The sequence below is a fragment of the Rattus rattus genome, chromosome 12 (genome assembly GCF_011064425.1).
Source record: "Rattus rattus isolate New Zealand chromosome 12, Rrattus_CSIRO_v1, whole genome shotgun sequence".
Classification (NCBI taxonomy): domain Eukaryota; kingdom Metazoa; phylum Chordata; class Mammalia; order Rodentia; family Muridae; genus Rattus; species Rattus rattus.
Genome location: NC_046165.1, coordinates 71,974,489 through 71,993,401, shown reverse-complemented (window position 1 = coordinate 71,993,401; position 18,913 = coordinate 71,974,489). Strand labels below are relative to the sequence as shown.

Here is an 18,913-nt window from a genome sequence, read left to right as displayed (position 1 = left end):
CTCATTACAGGTGGTTGTGAGCCACCATGTGGTTGCTGGGAATTGAACTCAGGACCTCTGGAAGAGCAGTCAGTGCTCTTAACCACTGAGCCATCTTTCCAGCCCCTCAGTCAGTTTTCTTAAAGGGCACGATATTGATGACATCTCTGAAATCCTACAGTCTTTCTCAATGACCCACAAACAACAAGAAAGCCTTCTACGATCTACAACAGCTCCTCTTTCCCAAGCTTAAAAATGCTATTAGTAAAAAGAACGACACTGTTTTCTTGGCTCCCATGGTCACACTCTGTGAAGCTTATATACCCTGCCAGCCATCCCAGGTTATCGTTGCTTTAGGAGGAACCGGGGAAGGGTAAGAAAGGGGTGGGGTACAGGCACATTCAGACCTGGATTAACAACGGTGTTCAGTTTCCTCTATCTTTTATTGTCACAGCAGAAATTGTGTGAGACAGGAGGTCACGCCCCTACACACAAGAGTATGGTCAGAGCCTGAGGTAGCCCTTCCCACCCTGATGCCAAGCCCCAAGCAGTCGGACCTAAGTTCTTTCCCCCAGTCCCACTTTAGGTGCACACTGACAGCTATTAAAGTTAGTGCGGCCAAAGGACCCGGGCCCCTCCCTACTGCCCCTGCTTCAATGTGTTTACCATTGTTCTTCACTGGCCACCATCTCCCATTCTGACTTTCTTTTTACATGCTGGATATGTCTATCATGTTAAGGATCAGTAACACACCAGCAAATATTCCCCTGAGAGACATCCATTTAGGAGCATTGCCTTCAGAGGCCTCACACGTCAAGGCACTGTGTCAGCTTTGGGGAATGGAGTTCCTCATATCCCACCACCAACCCTACACATACACACACTCTCCTACCCTTGCAAATATGGGCTAAAGAGGGGGAGTGATGGCATCCCCGTGACAGCTAAAACAACTTATTGTTCCTCATCTATAGAACCCAGGTCAGAGAGTGAACATAAAAGCCTTCTCAAGACCAAAACGGGAGGAGGAGATGACTTAGGGGGCCTGGATCTCTAAGAGATATTAGGACACCTCACCGAGGAGCTAGAGGATATCACAGGTTAAAGGTCAAGGTTAGGGTAGCAATTAAAGATCAAGGTCATCATCTCCCTGCACAATCTGCCCATTTTCCTTGCTGACTCTGGCCCATTGCCCTGAAAACACCTCTTAAGTTAGTGCTGCGGGAGGTGAGGGCTGGGTTCCACACCAAGGCAAAGAGGGTCGCTCAACAGGAGACTTCCATGGTGTGCCCCGGGGGTCCAGAAGGGAGAGTCCCAGACTCGCTACTCTGCGACAGGGTGCGGGATCGGGACCGACTGCCATCGATGGATGCCGCACTGGTCAGAGATGCTGTGCGAGACCTCGACAGGCGAGTCATACAGGATGAGGCCACTGTAGATACAGAATCATAAGCCATCAGAGAGGAGTGGGGAAGGCGGCCGGTAACTTCCGGTGATGCCTAGGTGAAGACAAGCTGCGGCCAGAGAATCAGCGAGCTTGCCTTGTAAGACAACGAGTCCAAGGATTAGCCTAAAATAGGTCCACCCCATAGTGCTCTTATCAGCCTCTGTCCCAGTACTCACTGTAGCCCATGCCTTGCACGAAGTACTTGAAGGCTTCTGTCAGCTTGCCTGGCTGTGGGGGCAAGGAAAGAGGAGAGATGGTTGGGCACCGTAAAAGACACAGCAGTGGCGAAGGGCACTGCTCAGCAACCCTAATGAGCCGTCCAGTTTCCTCATCCCAGGACCAGCAGGGTGCTCGCTCACCTGAGTCAGCTGCGGCTGACCTCCAGAGTCCGCCATCTGCTCAGGAAAGAAACGCCCAGAAAAGAAGGATCCATGGAGATATCAAAAGATTCATGCAGAAGGAGAGGGGCTCGCTCCTCCCTGCTCCCTCTCTCTGTTCTTCTCTTCCTTGACCCATAATGAACCCACAAAGCTTAGACGCTGGAATTTAGAGTATGTATGCCCCTGCCCTGGGGGCCGGGGAGCAAGTGAGGCTTAGAGGAGGCCCACTAACCTTGAGGAATGAGGTCTGTGTGGGGTCCAGTTTTGAGTTACATTCCACCTGGAATAAGTAGGAGGCGGAGTGAATGAGGTCGCCCTCTCCACAACCCTCCAAGGGGCCCTGATCTTTTCCCCTCTCCTTGTCAGCCCCCACCCAATTACTTCTTAACAGAAGTCAAATTCCTAAGGCCCTAGAGTTGCTCCTCCTGTCCCGGAGTTTTCGAGTCTGTAGCTCGCCAAGACCCACTGCTTGGGTGGACCCAGTGTTGGCAAGACCCCAACATCCCCGAAAGCCACTACTGACCACGGCATCTTCATGAGGTGCTTGGTCTCCTACCACCAGCATCACGGGGCACCTAGAGGCACAGGGTCAGGAAGAAGACAGTGAGCCTTGTACCCTCTCACCCACACTTCCCAGAAAAGCAACCAAACAGGTGTCTGGTTCCAAGGAGGAACCAGTTGCCTTCGTCCTGCTGACTCAGCAAGGCGATCAACGAGGGAAGCCCCAGAGGGAGCCAACTTGTTACACAAGATGGGATAAGGGAGACCGGTAACTTCTCTACAAAGGTTAAGGGATGTTGGTACCCAGGGGCAGTGCAGAGACAGGACAAAGCCGCATCTACCAACGTCTTACTTGAGGGTCATCTCACCACCTCGCTCAAAGTTCAGGTCTCGGCGGCTGCGGAGGGTTCAAAGAGAAGTTGTTTTTGACAGGCATGGTTGTCTACCCAGATAAGCTACCTCCTCCGTAGGAAGCTAGCTCCTATCTATAGTCAGCTGTTGGTGATTAAAAGTAAATACCAGGGGGAGGATTTATAACTTGGTAGGGTTCCTGCTTAGCTAGGAACCAGGTTTGAGCCCCGCAGCAGTCAAAAAGGGAGGAGGGGATACCATAAAAAATGGCAGGCGCAGGCCAAGAGCACACCACCTGTAATCGCCTGTGCCCTAGATCTCTGGTCAGAGGCAGCTAAGGGAGAAGAAGGGCCCAAGAATGAGAGATGCCCTTACCCCTGCCCTGAAGCTGCCCAGCCAACCCTGCCCGCAGCGCACACTGCTCACGGCCCACTCACTTGTTGTAACTGTTCCAGTACAGTTCGATGTTCTCCAGGTTGGGCGCGTGTGTGATGAGACTTCTGTACTTCTGTATCAATTCAGAATTTCCAGAAAGCTCTTCCTGCACCACCGAAGGGATGAATCAGGGTGGGAAAAAGAAGCCAACGGTGACGGAAACGGTCTTAACACCCTCAGGGTCTTGTGCCGGCTGAGGAAGTCCTCCCAAAGCATTCGTGTCCCCGCTGTCCACCTCTACTTCTTCCACCTCCCACAACCAATTACCTGGCTGAAAAGGTGCCCAAGAATCATCTCCGGAATGGAAGACGTCAGGCCGGTTAACTGCGAGGACAGGTGAACAAGTTCAGGATATTGTGGAGAAAGAGACCCAGGCAAAGCAACACAACTTCATTTTTGGGCCCCACCATTCCCCCTTTGAAGGTCCAAATCTATTCAGTTAAACCGGTAGTGCCCTCCAAGGAAGAGTCCCCACCCTAGACGTCAGCACACAAGGCCCTCCGAACCTTGTGGGCTGCCCAATCCATCCAGCCCTTGGCGTTGGGATCAATGTTGATGAGAACAAGACCTTCAACGGTGTCCGGGTGGTTCAGCTAAGGATGACATAAAGGAGATCAGAACCGGCCACTTTGTCCCCACTTATCTCCCCAGACTCCTATATGACCCTGCTCCCTACTTCCTTCCAAAATTCTGGGGTGACAGGAATGTGGACCATTCATTCCTGCAATATTCCATCTAATATGGGGGACCCACCACTCCCCAGTCTAGCAGTTTTCGCTTCTTACAGCGTATCGTGACAGAATGTAGGCTCCGGCTCCAACGCCAACCCCGATTATCGTAGAGAAACTGTAAAAGGTAAATGTGCATGTCACGGGTTCTAGCAGCCAAAAATCTGTCACAGCCCAATTTCCTCAAACTCATCATCTTCCTGAGGTCATAACCACAGAAGAGGACAGCGAAGGACGTTCAGTTCGGGGTGTAAAACGGCACCAAGAATGCCTGATACTTGGTGTAGATGCCTGAAGTCTACCCTCAGCTTCCTCCCGGAGAACTAGTGTCTTGAAAAGACATCCCTGCCTACACACACAGCTTATCGATTCTCAACTCTCTCAACCCTGGCTCTACAGAGGAACTGGGATTATGGACCTTAGAGCAAACTATGAAACAAGTGAGGTGTTAGTCATTTGGGAGAAATGGAGGAGGCAGGAAAGGAAGAAAACCAGAGTTGCTGAGAGCTGTGGTGCCCAGGAAAAGCTAGACCAAGAAAAGATCCCAGGAACCCGGGGCTGACCAGACAGCTCAGCAGTCAAGAGCACTTGCTTCTCTTGCAGAGGCCCCAGGTTCAGTTCCCAGCACCTCCTTGGTGGCCCTCAACCACCGATTATTCAAGTTCCAGAGGTTCCAATGCCCTCTTCTGGCCCCTGTGGTCACCAGACATATGTGGTAGTGCCCATATATGTATGCAGCAAACACTCTCAGATAATAAATAAAATCAATGAAGTAAATAAAGTCTATAAAATAAAAGTAAATAAATCCGAGAAAGAGAAAACGCCCAAGAATCAGCATTTTCCTCCGCATGCCTGTGAGGCTCATCTTCCTTCTCCCACTGCCTTACACACCTGTCTCCTGGTGACCAATGTGATCATGGGAGACAGGAATGGGGACCAAGACAGGTCTATCTAGTTCCTCAGGGATGAGGTCACCCGCACCTCCTCTTGCCTAACTTCCAAGTCGGAGAAGCTTCCCCTAAGCCCGAGACGGGGACAAGTACAAACCCTTTCATTCTCTTTCTCCCGATGAGTAGTAAGATTACTTTGATCATTGCAGTCAATAGTCCAAGCCCACTGCCCTTTCTAACAATCAAGGTGAAAATCCATGGAAGAGGAAGATGGACTGAGACCAAAATTAGCCCAGAAACCATGGTGACCACACTCTAGGGCCTTCTTTGTGCTGAAAAGAAAATTTGAAGGACTCTCACTTTAAGTACTGCAGGATGCAAGGAATCATGTCTGCAAGCTGGTCCAGAGATGGGTACTGGTACCTGGAAAAGAAAAAAATGTTAGCTGCCAGTCTGTACCCATAGACCTCTTCCCTGTCGTAATCTCTGTATTCTCTGCCAGAGCCTTCTATGCCTCCTTCACATTCATCCTCTCTGGTACACTGTGCACTATCTTGCTTCTTCCTACATACACACACACACACACACACACACACACACACACACACACACACAGAGAGACAGAGACAGAGACAGAGACAGAGACAGAGAGAGACCTGCCTGGTAAGGAACTAATTCTTACCCCAGAGGAAACACAGGTGCCCCCTCTTCCATTCCAGGGGCATCCACATGGACCCGCACGAAGTTCTGTATGATCTCTTGCATATCCCGAACTGAAACAGTGGCTGGAAGCAAGATTTATCTAAAGAGAACCCACATTCCCCACCCAACAACAAAATCAGAGGGAAAAAGCACCCTAGTGTCAGAACCCACCCTCTTGCTTTGATGCTACCCCACATTAGCGGGGAATCTCTCTCTGGTGTGCTGCTGGGTTCCCTGCCTGACCATCCTGACTATGCCCCTGTACACATGGACTTTCCCCTTCCCTGCCTCTTCCCAGAAAGAGGTAGGAAAAGAAATGAAGGTCTTACAGTTGAGTCCTACATCATGGTAGGTGAATATCGCTGGACGTTTGGGTTTGGGGGTGCCATACACGGTAAAAGTGACGGAGCCATAAGGCGTCTCCACAGAATGAGTCTGTAAGAAAAAAAAGCATACCTTCAGGGAGGAAAAATACTAAAAGGTTTCCAAAGGGGGAAAGGCAAAAATAAGTGAACCATCTATTAAAATCAGGATCGGGGTTGGGGATTTAGCGCAGTGGTAGAGCGCTTGCCTAGGAAGCGCAAGGCCCTGGGTTCGGTCCCCAGCCCCGAAAAAAAGAACCAAAAAAAAAAAAAAAAACAGGATCAATGGGTCTCTAGGGAAATATGATGGAATTGGGTCTGAGGGTAGAAAAATCATAAAAAAAAAAAATCAGAGATTAAGGAACTCAAAGAGAAAAAAAAGGAGAGAAAAGAGGAGAAATGTGAGAAATAGGAAAAAAATACAGAGGGCCAGATTGGGGGCCTCTCAATTGGGGGACAGAAGAGCTCCTCTCCCACCCCGGCACAGTCCCCCAGTTACCTGTCCCTGGTCCAGGAGGATTCGGGCAGCTAACTCGGCCTCCTGAAGAGACACACACAGACATACACACGGACAGAGACACACAACCGATGGAGAGATGGACACAAAGAGGTAAAGAGAGACCAACAGACACCAAATACAGAGAGAGTGACAAAAAACAAGACAGGAGAGGGTGAAGGTTAGTGTAGTGAGGAGACGAGGTTTGGTGGGCTCCCTTTTACAGTGTCTAGGATGAGAGATGGGAGGAGATGGGTAAAGGAGGGGTGTGCATTAGAATGAGTGCCGTTGGCCTGGGGAGTCGAGGAGCAGGGGGTGGGGATCTTTCAGAGCATGGGCTTAAGGCAGGGAAGTCAGAGAGTCTCTACAAACCTTGGCAGCCTCAGGCGTCTGTCCTGGCAACAGTGGCTTCTCCTCAGTGATCTGCACCTCCTGAAGCTCTGCCATGGTGGCCTGGAAGGATAAGAAAACTGTAAACCAGCCAGGCGGTTACGGCGCACACCAGGCAGCGGGCGCACACCTCTGATCCCAGCACTCGGGAGGCAGAGGCAGGCGGATCTCTGAGTTAGAGGCCAGCCTGGTCTACAGAGAGAGATCCAGGGCAGCCAGGGGTACACAGAGAAACCCTGTCCCTAAAACCGATACAAAACATTAAGTCCGGGGGTGGGGGCTGGGGCTTGGGGGTGTACTCTCTGCCCACGGTAATGCAAGGTGCAGAAGGACCCCAGCACTGAAAACTCCAAGACACACAAAGGGCTTTTCTGGCTCCCCTACCCCACTTCCAGGGTAATAACAAACAGGAGAGCACATCTCTTCAGACCGGCAGTCCCATGGCTGCCCCTCAACCCCAACACTCGAACCTCAGGATGCTCTCTCTCTCCAATCCTGGAGGAAGACACCAGGGTGGAGAAGCAATGTGGCTCCAGTTTCTTAAGCTATATTTAGGGGACACCCCACACTCCCTGTTGTAGCGCACTGGCTGGGTGCACAGGGTTAGGGTTGTAAGAGTTCACTATTCACTGTGACCTTCAACTATACCCCCAATGTCAGCATCTTGACTAAGGCAGTGACCATTTCAAGTACTCAACAGAGGGACCTAGATATCCAATCCGACCAACATCTCCCTCTCTCTGGCGACTCAAGACTCACTCTCTCCCAAGTACACAAATGAGCGTACATCAACACTGGTAGGTCTAGAGAGCAGCAGAGCCCCCTTGCGCAGACTTGGGGGAAAAAAGGGGGGGCGGCGCCAGTAGCATAGGGTGGGTGGGGTCAATTTACTGAGCTCTTATTGGCTGGATACAGTGAGCAAGGAGGTCAGGGTTCTTAGTCCTGACTCTGGGGTCTGAGAAAACACAGGAACAAGGTGAATGACATGGGAAACAGACTTGGGTCTTTTAGGGACATACAGCCACAGCCAAGACCCAGAATTCCAGGGTCACTAACCCTTCCTAATCTCTCCTGAGTCCAGAGAACGCGCCCTCTCTAGGTTCCAATCAATACAAGCCGCAGGGGCCTGCGGGGCAACACAAGCAAGTCCAGGCTGGGTAGGGTATGAAGCGAAAGGAGAGCTGACAAGGCGATAGAGCATGACTGTGTCAAAACCTCTGGTCCTACCCTACTGCCACCACTATGTGACCTTGTCCGGTTAGTTAGTACTCAGTTTTGACAGTTCCCAGTTGATATGTAGGTATTACAGCCTGACCTTTTCCTCACCATTTAAAAACAAACAAGTTTCTCGCCTTCATCTCTCCGCTCCACCCAGTCTAATTGCATGTCGGGTGGAGAAAGAGGAGGGAGAATAGGGTGGTCCCGTAACCTCTGCACTTTCCCGGACTGCCAGCCAGCTGGTGCCAGTGGGAAAAGGATGGGTAGGGCTTGACTGGCTGCTCCCAGAACACGAAACCTGACCCTATGAGTCCCTAGCTGTCGGTCCTCATCCAGACCAACACCCTCTCACGGCGGACTCGTAGTGCCCAGGACATCATCCCAAGAGACTCCCGAACACGCCCTGCACTTTGCAGCGCCTCTGCCTTTGTGCCCAGCAGCAGAGAGCCTCGCTTAGCCAGCTCCTTCCCCAGAACTGCAGCCCGGGGACCAGAACCACGATGCCCACCCTCCAGGCCCGCGCTTTCCCGGCCCAGGGGCGCGCTTGCCCCTCCCCCTACCTGCTGCAGCCGCCGCGGTCGCTGCCACCTTCACTTGCCTTTGACTTAGGTCCGCCCTAGCTCAGGCTCCCCACAGACCCGCCCAGGGCCCGCCCCCGGGCCATCTCCCTGCAGATCCGCCCCGACCCCCCATAAACACGCCTCGTAACTTGCCGGGGCCACCGGGGGAGGGGCGAGAGGGTGCGGCTAGGGAGCACACAGAGGTGATGCTTGTAGGCTTTCCGAGTGCTCCCCACAACCCCGAGCGGCGTGAAATGGGGTGTGCTTGGGGACCCCTTAAGCCTCCAAATGATCCCCACGCCCACCTCAACGGCGCCCCCTACTGTGACCTGGCTCTGCCAGGCTCACTTCTGGCTCTCTTCCTAGCCCCCCAGATTGAGTGGCAGCGACGGATAGAGTGGGGAAGCCAACCCAAGGTGCCCACGTCCCACGATTTCAGCTCCGCCCGCCCGGAAGCAGAGAGCTAGGTCAAGGAAGAGGGAGGTGGGCGAGGGCTACAGCTCAGACCGGGTTTCGGGGCAGGTAGGGGTAGTGGTGCCAGCGTGTCTGGGGACGGGGCGTCGAGGGAGCAGGAATTCCGAACAATTGGGGTGCTGGTACCTCCTCAGCCGAGTCCTGCCGCTTGCTCTCCGGCTGCTCCGTGAGAAGTTGGACAACAAGCAGGGGGTTGGGGGGGGGCGGGAAATGCTGGGGGCCGCTATAAATAGAGGATGAACGAAGGAGGGGAAAGATGATGGCCAACAGCGACTCCCGGGTCAAGGCCCCAACGAGGGGGGCGGGTAGAGGAGGGGCTGGGGACCCCCCAAGGGCTCCGACTCCTGTGTAAACAGGCGCGGAGGCGGAGCTAACTTTGCAAGGGTGGAGTAAAGGGTTTGAGGAGGACTCGATGTCCTGGGCTGAGACCCAAGAGACCCTGTGGCTGAGGCGCTAACCCCTCCTAGTCCAACCCCGAAAAGGAGGGCGAGATCAGCTCTGAAAAGCTGAGTGGTAGTGCCCTGTTGCCGAGCTCCTGAGCTGCTGTCTCCTGGGCCCGACCCGCGGTGCCTGGGTGGGTTTACTCTCCTATCCTAGACTTCTACAAGATCCACATCTGAGACACGTCCTCCCTGAGCTCTTTAAGGACTTGCTGAAGTGGAATGGTTGATGGGCTACGGGGATTGAAAGTTGTGTTGAGCAACCAGATTGTATTTCCCCACATGCCCTCGTTCTCGCACCCTGCTCCCAGAGTCAACCCTGCCCCATCCCCCTTCAGCCTAGTTCCAGACTTGCCATTTAGGGGGCTGGGCGCCAGGCCAGTTGAAAACAATGTCCAATGGAACCGGAGCTGCCAACTGCAACACCAGAGCAGACTGCTCCCCCCAAGACCCCCAGATTGCCCTCCCCCCTGCCTGGGAACTACCCTCACCACCCACAACCCCCCTCCCCAAGGAACATCAATGCTCCTTTCATCCCCACTTGGCAGGTCTGTTGGAAAGGAGGAGAGGCCAAGAGGGAGGAGGAGGAGACCTGGGTAGGCTCAGACCCAGCTTAAAAAAAAATCCCACCCTAGACCTAAAGAGCTTCCTATATCCCCCAAACAGAGCCCCAAGTTTTCCTCTGTTCTTTTCTCCTACTCCCTTCATAAGAATTGCCCTAGAAACTGGCACAGAAACCTGGCATTCTAGCTTTCTGCCTAGCCTCTGGGTACACAGGTTTAACGCTCTCCTAGACAAGAAGTTTGCTGGAATTAAGAGAAGAGCTACAGATGGGTAAGATAAGAGAGCTCTCCACAGCCCCCGTGACTTGGAGAAAGCCAGGGAACCTGGACTGAGCACTTGAGCCTGCCGGCTTCTTTCACGTGTCTAAAGTAGCCGTACTTGGAGAGGGGGAGGGAGAGACTGGAAGGTTCCAGCATCTAAATCCGTCTCTGGGTCAGGATGACTCAGGGGGAACCTGATAAGGGGGCAGACACAGGGGCTTGGGGAGGGCAGGAGGTGGGAAATTTCCACTGAGATCTCCTTACTTCCTAGACCTACGGGGTCTCTAGGAAGCTCCTGAGGACACACACACACACACACACACACACACACACACACACACACACACACGCGTGCACAAAACTGGTTCTTCCTCATTGTTCCTTACTGTCCTGACAGGTTCAAGGCCGACCTGAGTACAAGTGACCCAACATGGACAGTATCTAACCTTTCTCTGGGTCAAAAGCAGTTTCAAACTGTGCTTTTGGCTAAGTGACAGTTTCAAGCATATTCAGCGTGCAAACCACCGGATAGATGAAATTCAAAGAAGTGATACGGTTTTGGTCAGTTTCGTGATCCAGTGATTGAAGAAGCGTATAAATACAGAAAGGGCTAGGGAAATTAATCATTAAGATCAATGTATAGAGGACGTCTTGTAGCAGTCCCCACCGGTCTCCGGTGGGAAAGAAGGGCTTTTCATTTTCCCCCAGAACGATTTTAATAACCCCTGATGAAGAAAGCACAAATTGGAAATTCAGAAATACCTAAAAGTAGTTTTTACAATACCCTAGCCATCATACATGCATTTGCAAAGCGTATTATTTAGCGTTCATGCTGAATCTTGTTTGTACCAAAAGATTTCAGGGTCTCTAAGCAATACTTCTGAAAACCCCCACCCCCCCAAAGGCTAGAGACTACAGGCTAAGAGGCACATGTTTCTATGATTTGGAGGAAAGGAGTTTTGTTTCTAGGGTGAACTGCCCAGATGAGAAGTGGAACGTTTGAGTGGGAGAGAAGGGGTGTTTTCACCTCAGCAGAGAGCAGAAGAGAAAGTATAAGCAGAAACGCGAGAGCTCCTCTGAAGAATTGAAGAGTAGGAAGTGTGTGTGACCCCCAAATCTGTGTCATTATCCTTAACTACACAGATGTGGAAACAGAAGCCCAGGAACATTAAGGACTTGCCCATGGCCACCAACTGATCGGACATCAGGGTGTGAATCCGCATCAGATTCATTCCCCTCCAGGGTCTATTCTCTTTCCACCAGGTAACCTTTTGAACATATAACTATGCCATTAGGGCCCCCCTTGTGGGTAAGAGCAATGTTAGTGAGAGGCGGGTGACACTTGGTGAGACAGACTGGGGCCGAGTTGTGTCCTTGAATGCTAGGCAGAATGATTTGGCAGTAAAAACCATAGATTATACTTCTCTTTTTCAAGGTGTTTTATTTTAACTTATGTGTCCGAGTGTGAGTCCATGCATGTGAGAGCAATGCCCATCAATGCCGGAGACATCAGATCTCTCTGGACCTGAAGTCACTGGCGTCTAAGAGCTGCCTGACGTAGGTGCTAGAGTTAAACCCAGGTGCCATGTTCTAAACCACTGAACTCTCTCTCCAGTCCCAACTACTCTTGAGTCATAGCATAGTCATTCTGTGAGACAGGGTATCGGGTGTTCCTCAGACTGGCCATGTGTCTAAGGCTGGCCTTGAACTCCTCATCTTCCTGCCTTGGCCTCCAGAGTTCTGCGATTATAGGCATGTGTTCCTGTAGTCAGGCACCATAATCTGTTCTCCAGCAGGAATAGTGGATAGAAAATCACGGTTGGGGACCAAGACACTAATGGGGAAGGGTAACAGAGCTGGTCCGTGGGCTAGAAAGGAGTAAAGAACTGAACCTAGAAAAATGACAGTTCAGAAGCCTCAGAGAAGAGCCCCCAGATAATCGGAGGGATGTGAAGTACAAAAGACTTGGGCCTGGAGAGAAAGCTTAGTGGTTAGAGCCTAACTGCTCTTCCAGAGGACCTGGGGGCTCCAACTCCAGCACTCGCATGTCAGCTCTCCACCATAACTCTGGTTCCGGGAGATCTGACACTTCTTGACACTTTTCTTCCGGCCTCCATGGGCACCAGACCCACTCCATGATACACAGACACAGATGCTGGCAACACACCGTACACATTAAAATGAATTAATTGGATAAAGACTTGAAAAGGATGCAAGAATAGGAATGGAAAGGATTTTTTTTTTTCTGAGACAGGGTTTCTTTGTGTAGCCCTGGCTGTGCTGAAACTGCAGTCTATACAGACCAGGCTGGTCTTGAACTCAGAGATCTACCTGCCTCTGCCTCCCAAGTACTGGGAGTTGAGGTGTGCACTGTCGCCACCCAGCAGGAATGAACTCATAAAATTACAAACTGCTTATAGGAATTGGTACCTGATTAGGTAGCTAAGACTAGAAAGTAACCAACCTCCAATGTGAGATCCCTAAAGCTCATCTCTCTCAGAGGGCTTTTGTCCAGAAAGAAAACATTAAGGGGTATTTGGAACTGCTTAGAATCGTCTCTGGGGATTTTCAGAGTTTGAGACTTACTCTGACACACTTCACTCTACTTTATATGGATCTGTTACACTGCAGATCCTCTGCTTTTCCCGTCTCGAGTCAACAGCAGAAGCTCTTTAAAATCCCTGCTGCAGCCGTTTTTCCACGGCCAGAGGGATTCTCCATCTGGTGGTCAGTACGCCTGGACTGGGAGATCAGACCAGAGGGGCAGTGTCCCACTCAAGCCAGCCCTGTTCTCCTCAATCCCAAATGCTTCAGTGATTGGGTCTCCCCAAAATGTACATGCTAAAGTTCTCCCTTCCAACATGGCGGTATCAAGGAGCGGGATTTGGACGAGTCATGATGAGGTTTTGGGAGGGTAAAAAGATGAAATTTCAGGAATGAGATTTATAAGCCAAGGGAGCTCTACTGTGGGAGGGCATAGTGAGGCCGGAAGCCGTAAGATTGGTAAACTGGGACAAAGCGATTAGGGGGCTTTGATCATCAGCTGAAGATGCTAACAGACATTACTCAATCCAAAGGGCATGTCTTGCTATCCATGACTCCACAGTCTTTACCCGGCTTGAAGTTCTTGCTGATTTCAGTGCCGTGACTGGACCACTCGCTGCCCAGAGATGAGAAATTGATGAATCTCTGCTTCAGATCCTGGAAGGGAAGACAGTAGAGAGACCAAGCCAGAGCCAGAAGTGATGTCATGTAACACTGTGACATCACAGTGTTTCTTTTCTGCTTTCTTCACCCATTTTTGTCTCCCTGTTGCCACACCTTCTCCCCAGTCATCTGACTGCCACATAGCTGCACACACTTGTATACAAAGGCACAGACACCGCCTGGGCTCCCAGGTATATGACAGTGGTGGCTAAGGAGGTTTCCTAATGCATAGGAGTTTAAGCTTGACCCAGTGCTGGGAGGGGAAGGAAGCTCAGCGGTGGGTGGAAAGGTCGGGGAGAGAGCAATTGTTCCTGGTGCTGCTGAAGTTTACTCCTTACCCTTCCATCATCTCCTCCTCCCCTCACTCCCCAGCCCCATCCCCCCCCCCACCCCCACCCCATCCCCATTCCCAGCAATTGACCATGGCCTCAGAAGCAGAGAAGACGTTCCATCGATTTGCTGTCTTTGGAGAATCATCCAGCAGTGGCAATGAAATTACCAACAAGAACTTCTCCAAACTCTGTAAAGACTGTGGCATCATGGATGGCAAGGCAGTGACCTCCACAGATGTGGACATTGTGTTCAGTAAAGTGAAGTAAGGGGCCAGAGGTGGGGGCTAATGGGAAAAGGTAATTTTTTTTTCTTCTTTCCGGAGCTGGGGACCGAACCCAGGGCCTTGTGCTTGCTAGGCAAGCGCTCTACCACTGGCTAAATCCCCAACCCCGGGAAAAGGTAATTTAATTGGTCACAACACATGTTTTGTTTTGTTTTGTCTTATCGAGACAAGAGTTTCTCTGTGGGGCTGGAGAGATTGCTCAGTGGTTAAGAGCACTGACCCCTCTTCCAGAGGTCATGAGTTCAATTCCCAGCGACCACATGGTGGCTCACAACCATCTGTAAAAAGATCCGATGCCCTCTTCTGGTGTATCTGAAGACAGCTACAGTGTACTTATATATAATAAATGAATAAATCTTTAAAAAAAAAAAAAAAGAAGAGTTTCTCTGTGTAGCCTTGGCTATCCTGAAACTCTCTGTAGACCAGGCTGACCTAGAACTCACAGAGATCCACCAGCCTCTGTCTCCTGAGTACTGGGACTAAAGGTGTGCCCCACCAGCCTGGCACAGCCTGGCATAGTTCTTAAGATGGAAGATTTATAAGGAGGATCTGGCAGGTGCTGGGAACTGTCCCAGCCCCTATTCTCAAGATCCATTGGCAGGATAAAATAGGCCATTCCTCACTAAGAAAAAGGTAGATGTTGGGAGGTGATGACTTCACCCTCCACAGTTACTGGGTTTCTGTCTGACTGACCAGGGCCAAGAACGCCAGAACCATCAACTTTCAACAGTTTCAAGAGGCTATGAAGGAGCTGGGCCAAAAGCGCTTCAAGGGGAAGAACCCAGATGAGGCATTGGAAGATGTTTTTAAACTCATGGAAGGCAAGGACCCTGCCACCACCGGTGCTACTGTGAGTCATGCTCTTACTTTTCGTCTACCTCTTCCTTCTTTTGGATGTTTCTTTCCTTCCTGTCCATCTGACCATCTGTCTGTCCATTCTATCTAGCAGGCCCATACTCTGTTAGACTATCCTGGAACTGGTTATGTTGACCCAGGAAGGTCTTCATTCTTCTGCCTCCCAAGTGCTAGGATTGTACGTGTGTGCCACCACGCTGACCTCAGTGATAATGTTCACCTCAAGCCCAGAACCTTACTACTTCCCAAATCTTGCCCCAAATCTTGTTGGCAGTGTAACTCAGGAGACGGGGTAGGTAGCCTGTGGTACATTGCCTGTGCTGGGAGATTTTAGAGATGTTTGCTCCCAGTGTAGTTGGATCTCCAGCTACATCCTTAGCCACAAGCTGTTCACTTGAGGAAATTAGACTCGTTCTCAAGTCTCATGTCTAGCCAGGACACCTGAGCCTTCTGTGGCTTGAGAGATATACTAACATTGGAGGACTTGGTGCCTGCTTCCCCAATACCCCTCCTACATAAATTAAGGTTTAATCTCAGACCTTCTGCCTCTCACCCCTCTCCTTCCTAAATCTTCCCTCTGTAGACACAGTGCCCTCAACTCTGCACAATGTGGGTGTGGCTTGGAACTGAAGCCCTCTGCCAGTATCCTGATCAGAATGATTTCTCTGGATAGGGAAAAAAAAAATCCACAGTCCTTTCCCACAGCTGTGTCTAGGCCTCAGGAAGCAGCACCATGCCCAGGCAGAACAAGCTCTCTCAGCATGTGTCCTAAGGCTCTAAGACCATTTGTGGGGAAGGGCTGTGAGAGCCAGGGAAGTGAAGGTTTCAAATTCACCCTCTGCCTTTGCAGAAAGCGACCACGGTGGGTGGAGTAGACCGGTTGACAGACACCAGTAAGTACACCGGAACCCACAAGGAGCGCTTCGATGAGAGTGGTAAGGGAAAAGGTATCGAAGGACGGGAAGAGACCACTGACAACTCAGGCTATGTGAGTGGCTACAAGGGGGCTGGCACCTATGACAAGAAAAGCCAGTAGAGGGGAAGCCATCTTCACCTGCTAGTTCCTTGACCCTGTGTTTTTAGCACCAGGAAATGTAGGAAATAATAAACAATGTGTGTGCAGCACTTAGCGAATTCCATCTCATGAGTATGAGGAACAGATTGGCCCACAGACAAAGGGAGAGGAGAAAGCCCACAGAGCCAGGACTTCAGGCATGGACCCTTTACCCTGCTAAACCTCGTGCATACCAGCCATAGGATAGCAGTCTCCTTGGCAACCGCTCCTGAGACCAGGACCGGAGAGTACATTTAGAGATAAGAGTTAAATCAGATGCAGAAGAAAAAATATTTACTTACTGTGTTCACACGGGAGTGTCTTCTCTTTTACCTCCCCAAAGGGAGTCATAGTTCTTGATTTGACATCCCATGAGTCAGATAATCATTTATGATCTCGAATGTGTCTCCCAACTTCCTAATCTGTTAGAATCCAAGTTTTGTTGGGAGATAGAGACCCGGAAGGGAAGCCTGACACCTACTACAAATCACCAATTTATTTTCAGGCTGGAGAAAGATAGAATCTCTTTGGTTGGTTGGTTTTTGAGACGGGGCTTTCACTGTGCAGTTCTGGATGGCCTGGAACTCTAGGTCAGGCTGGCCTTGAACTCCCAGAGATCTGTCTGCCTCTGCCTCCCAGATGCTGGCATTAAAGTCTTCCATCCACCCCACCTCCATCCTCGTGGCCACAGAGCAGAAGACATTTCCGACAGCTAAGAAGGTCAAGGGTTGGGGGGGTCACCAGGACACCCAAAGCAAGGAAGGGAACTCAATCATAATTAAATTTGAATGTGTTTTTAACTTTTTATTTTGAAATTACTACAGATTCACAGGAAGTCTATATAGAAAAGGGCTCATGGACCTCCTGCCCGGTTTCCCCCGATGGTTTTTACTCCTTACATGACTGGGCCTGAGACTGCTTCTTACCCTGCCACCTGAGTGAAACAGAGATAAGGGGGGGGGGGAGGACCGAGGGACCTTGGGAAGGACAGGAAAGATCATTTGAAATTGTGGTGGGCCAAGGTGAGAGCCGTGGAAGACAGGGTTTGGGAACAGCCGGGCAGCATTGATTGGGAGAGTCGAGAAAACAGCACCAGGCTCCATAGTGGAAGGAGGTGGGGAAGGATAGGTTCTGTGAAGGGAAAGGGGAAATCACAGATCAGTGCAGACTGGAGACTGAGGGGGCTGAGGGGAAAGGAGGCAATAGGGCCTGAGGGTGATAGGGAGGTTCTTATTACCGCAACGTGGCAGGAATTAGAAGGGAACTTGGGGTGACGGGAGGTGTAGTGGGGGGTGGAGGACTGACTGACACTAAAAACAGGCCTAGGGAGAGATCTGGAGCTGGGTGCCTGTTGCCATGGTGTGAGCTGCGGCCTGGGCCTCTCTCCAGGAGTCGGGATCTGGCCCAGCAGATACACAAGCACTGCCAGCTGGACACAGTCTGCTTCTTGGGTGGGTTTTACTGTCGCTGGGAGAGGAAGGCTCATGGGGGGCTGGGGGTGGGGGGGATGAGAAGGCAAAAGAGCCTGAAGGAGGGCGGGGCTCTGCTTCAGATGTCAGAGGAAGACTTAAAGGCAGACTCAGAGTTTGGGAACGGGCCTCGGTGCGGCATGTAGAGGCCTGTCGTAGATGGGACTGGTTTGGGAACTAAGTCCCTAGTAGAGGCCGATGACACCTATTGGCTCAGCATCGTGCTTGCGGGAGCAGAGCAAGTACAGCCTTTGGTTGGTCAGAGTGCTGTTGTAGCTACAGCTGGTTGGGGCCTGCTTATGATCCAGGGTACAGACAGTGATGGGGAAGGAGTTCTGAGTGAGGGTGCAGTACTCGTTGTAGTTCTCACAGAAGCTCTCGCTGTATTTGCAGAACTTCTGGATGCTTTCAAAGGGGGCATGGACCACATAGTGGATCTTAGGGCAGTACCAGTCCTGGAGTTTGCCTCTCACGTAGGCCATGAGGCCATTACAGTATCCGTGGAAACCCTTCGGGTAGTTAACCATGGGGTAGTCGACGTGTAAGATCCGGAAGTTCTTGATGGCCGTCTGTATCGTGATGCCTGTCACCAGAGTTGGCTGTAAGACAAGCTGGAGGACAAGGAGCCAGGCCACATCTGATGCCATTGCCTTCTGCCGGCAGAGTTAAATTAGAGGTCCATTAGGCGAAAGAGACTGTCCACCCTTCCCAGACTCTCCAGCCTTCTCCGGCTTCCCCTCTGTGCCTCTCCTAACCTCTGAAAATTGCTCAGCGCCTTACAAATCCTGACACTCCAAAAAGGCAAAGCACTTTGCTCAAGGTCACCCCTCAGACCAGCTATCTGGAGCCAACCCTCCTCCTGTGGTTCACCACCGAGACTCAGTCTCACCCAGGCTCTGGGCTGTGCAGCACAGAATCAGAGGTCCAGCTGGTCCTTGGGGGAAGACGCTTCTGAAGGCCCCCTGTTTGCTGGCACTCCTTATGGTAGATACAGAAGGAATGGAGAACAAGCTGCCTTGGTAGTCTGACAGCTCTGCAGGAAGAAACTGAAGGCAGCCAGGGTGGAGAGGAGTGGGTTTGAGCCTGGGTTTGAGGAGCACCCTGCTAATGGAGTTAGATGGGTAGGAGGAAAGAGACATTGCTATGCTGGTATCCTCGGGACACTCAGATCCAACCTCCTGGCCTGAAATCCCGGAAGTTCCTGGGCCTTTGATGTTTGCTCCGGCTCACTGGTCCTGCTTTTAGCTAAGTGGGAAGGAAAGAACCACCTTTTGTATGAAGAACAAAGTGTTTACCTTTGATCAGGGGTTCGCCGATGTCTCATCCCACTTATAAGCCCTGGGGGGGCCATGCACAATGGCACTTCCCACCAGAGCGGTAGGCTGAGAACAAAGAGCTTCCAGGTCTTCCCTCAGTCCTCATCACCAAGGCCCAGCCGAGCATGCCAACACCTTCTACCCTAGGCCTGTCGGTTCAGAGCATTGCTAGGAGTCGCTGCACTCTGCCACGGAAGCCCCACGCAAGCATGGCAGGCTGCT

At 51.4% G+C, this 18,913-nt stretch overlaps 3 protein-coding genes across 4 annotated transcripts; 1 reads left to right on the top strand and 2 right to left on the bottom strand.

Moving 5' to 3' along the window:
- Nucleotides 1-403: 403 nt before the first annotated feature.
- On the bottom strand, nucleotides 404-9,251 carry Ndrg2 (NDRG family member 2). Its single transcript, XM_032917660.1, is given in 17 exon segments — nucleotides 404-1,408; nucleotides 1,600-1,651; nucleotides 1,783-1,818; nucleotides 2,036-2,083; nucleotides 2,327-2,378; nucleotides 2,657-2,701; nucleotides 3,093-3,196; nucleotides 3,358-3,414; nucleotides 3,597-3,683; nucleotides 3,876-3,936; nucleotides 5,069-5,131; nucleotides 5,391-5,478; nucleotides 5,481-5,510; nucleotides 5,740-5,845; nucleotides 6,272-6,313; nucleotides 6,641-6,721; nucleotides 9,037-9,251. Coding segments are annotated over 16 exon segments (1,113 nt in total). The 5' UTR covers nucleotides 6,716-6,721; nucleotides 9,037-9,251; the 3' UTR covers nucleotides 404-1,241.
- A 2,420-nt stretch (nucleotides 9,252-11,671) lies between these two features.
- Tppp2 (tubulin polymerization promoting protein family member 2) lies at nucleotides 11,672-15,977 on the top strand. Of its 2 annotated transcripts, XM_032918102.1 has the most exons (4): nucleotides 11,672-11,704; nucleotides 13,822-13,976; nucleotides 14,694-14,847; nucleotides 15,703-15,977. In XM_032918102.1, the coding sequence occupies exons 1-4, from the start codon at nucleotides 11,672-11,674 to the stop codon at nucleotides 15,886-15,888; spliced, it is 528 nt and encodes a 175-aa protein (XP_032773993.1). In that variant the 3' UTR covers nucleotides 15,889-15,977. The 2 variants fall into 2 exon arrangements, with proteins under 2 accessions (XP_032773993.1, XP_032773992.1); XM_032918101.1 differs by lacking the exon at nucleotides 11,672-11,704 and having other exon boundaries at nucleotides 13,804-13,976.
- A 1,509-nt stretch (nucleotides 15,978-17,486) lies between these two features.
- On the bottom strand, nucleotides 17,487-18,085 carry Rnase13 (ribonuclease A family member 13 (inactive)). Its single transcript, XM_032918249.1, has one exon. It carries the CDS (start codon nucleotides 18,020-18,022, stop codon nucleotides 17,561-17,563), a length of 462 nt encoding a protein of 153 aa, XP_032774140.1. The 5' UTR covers nucleotides 18,023-18,085; the 3' UTR covers nucleotides 17,487-17,560.
- Between the last annotated feature and the right edge of the window lie 828 nt (nucleotides 18,086-18,913).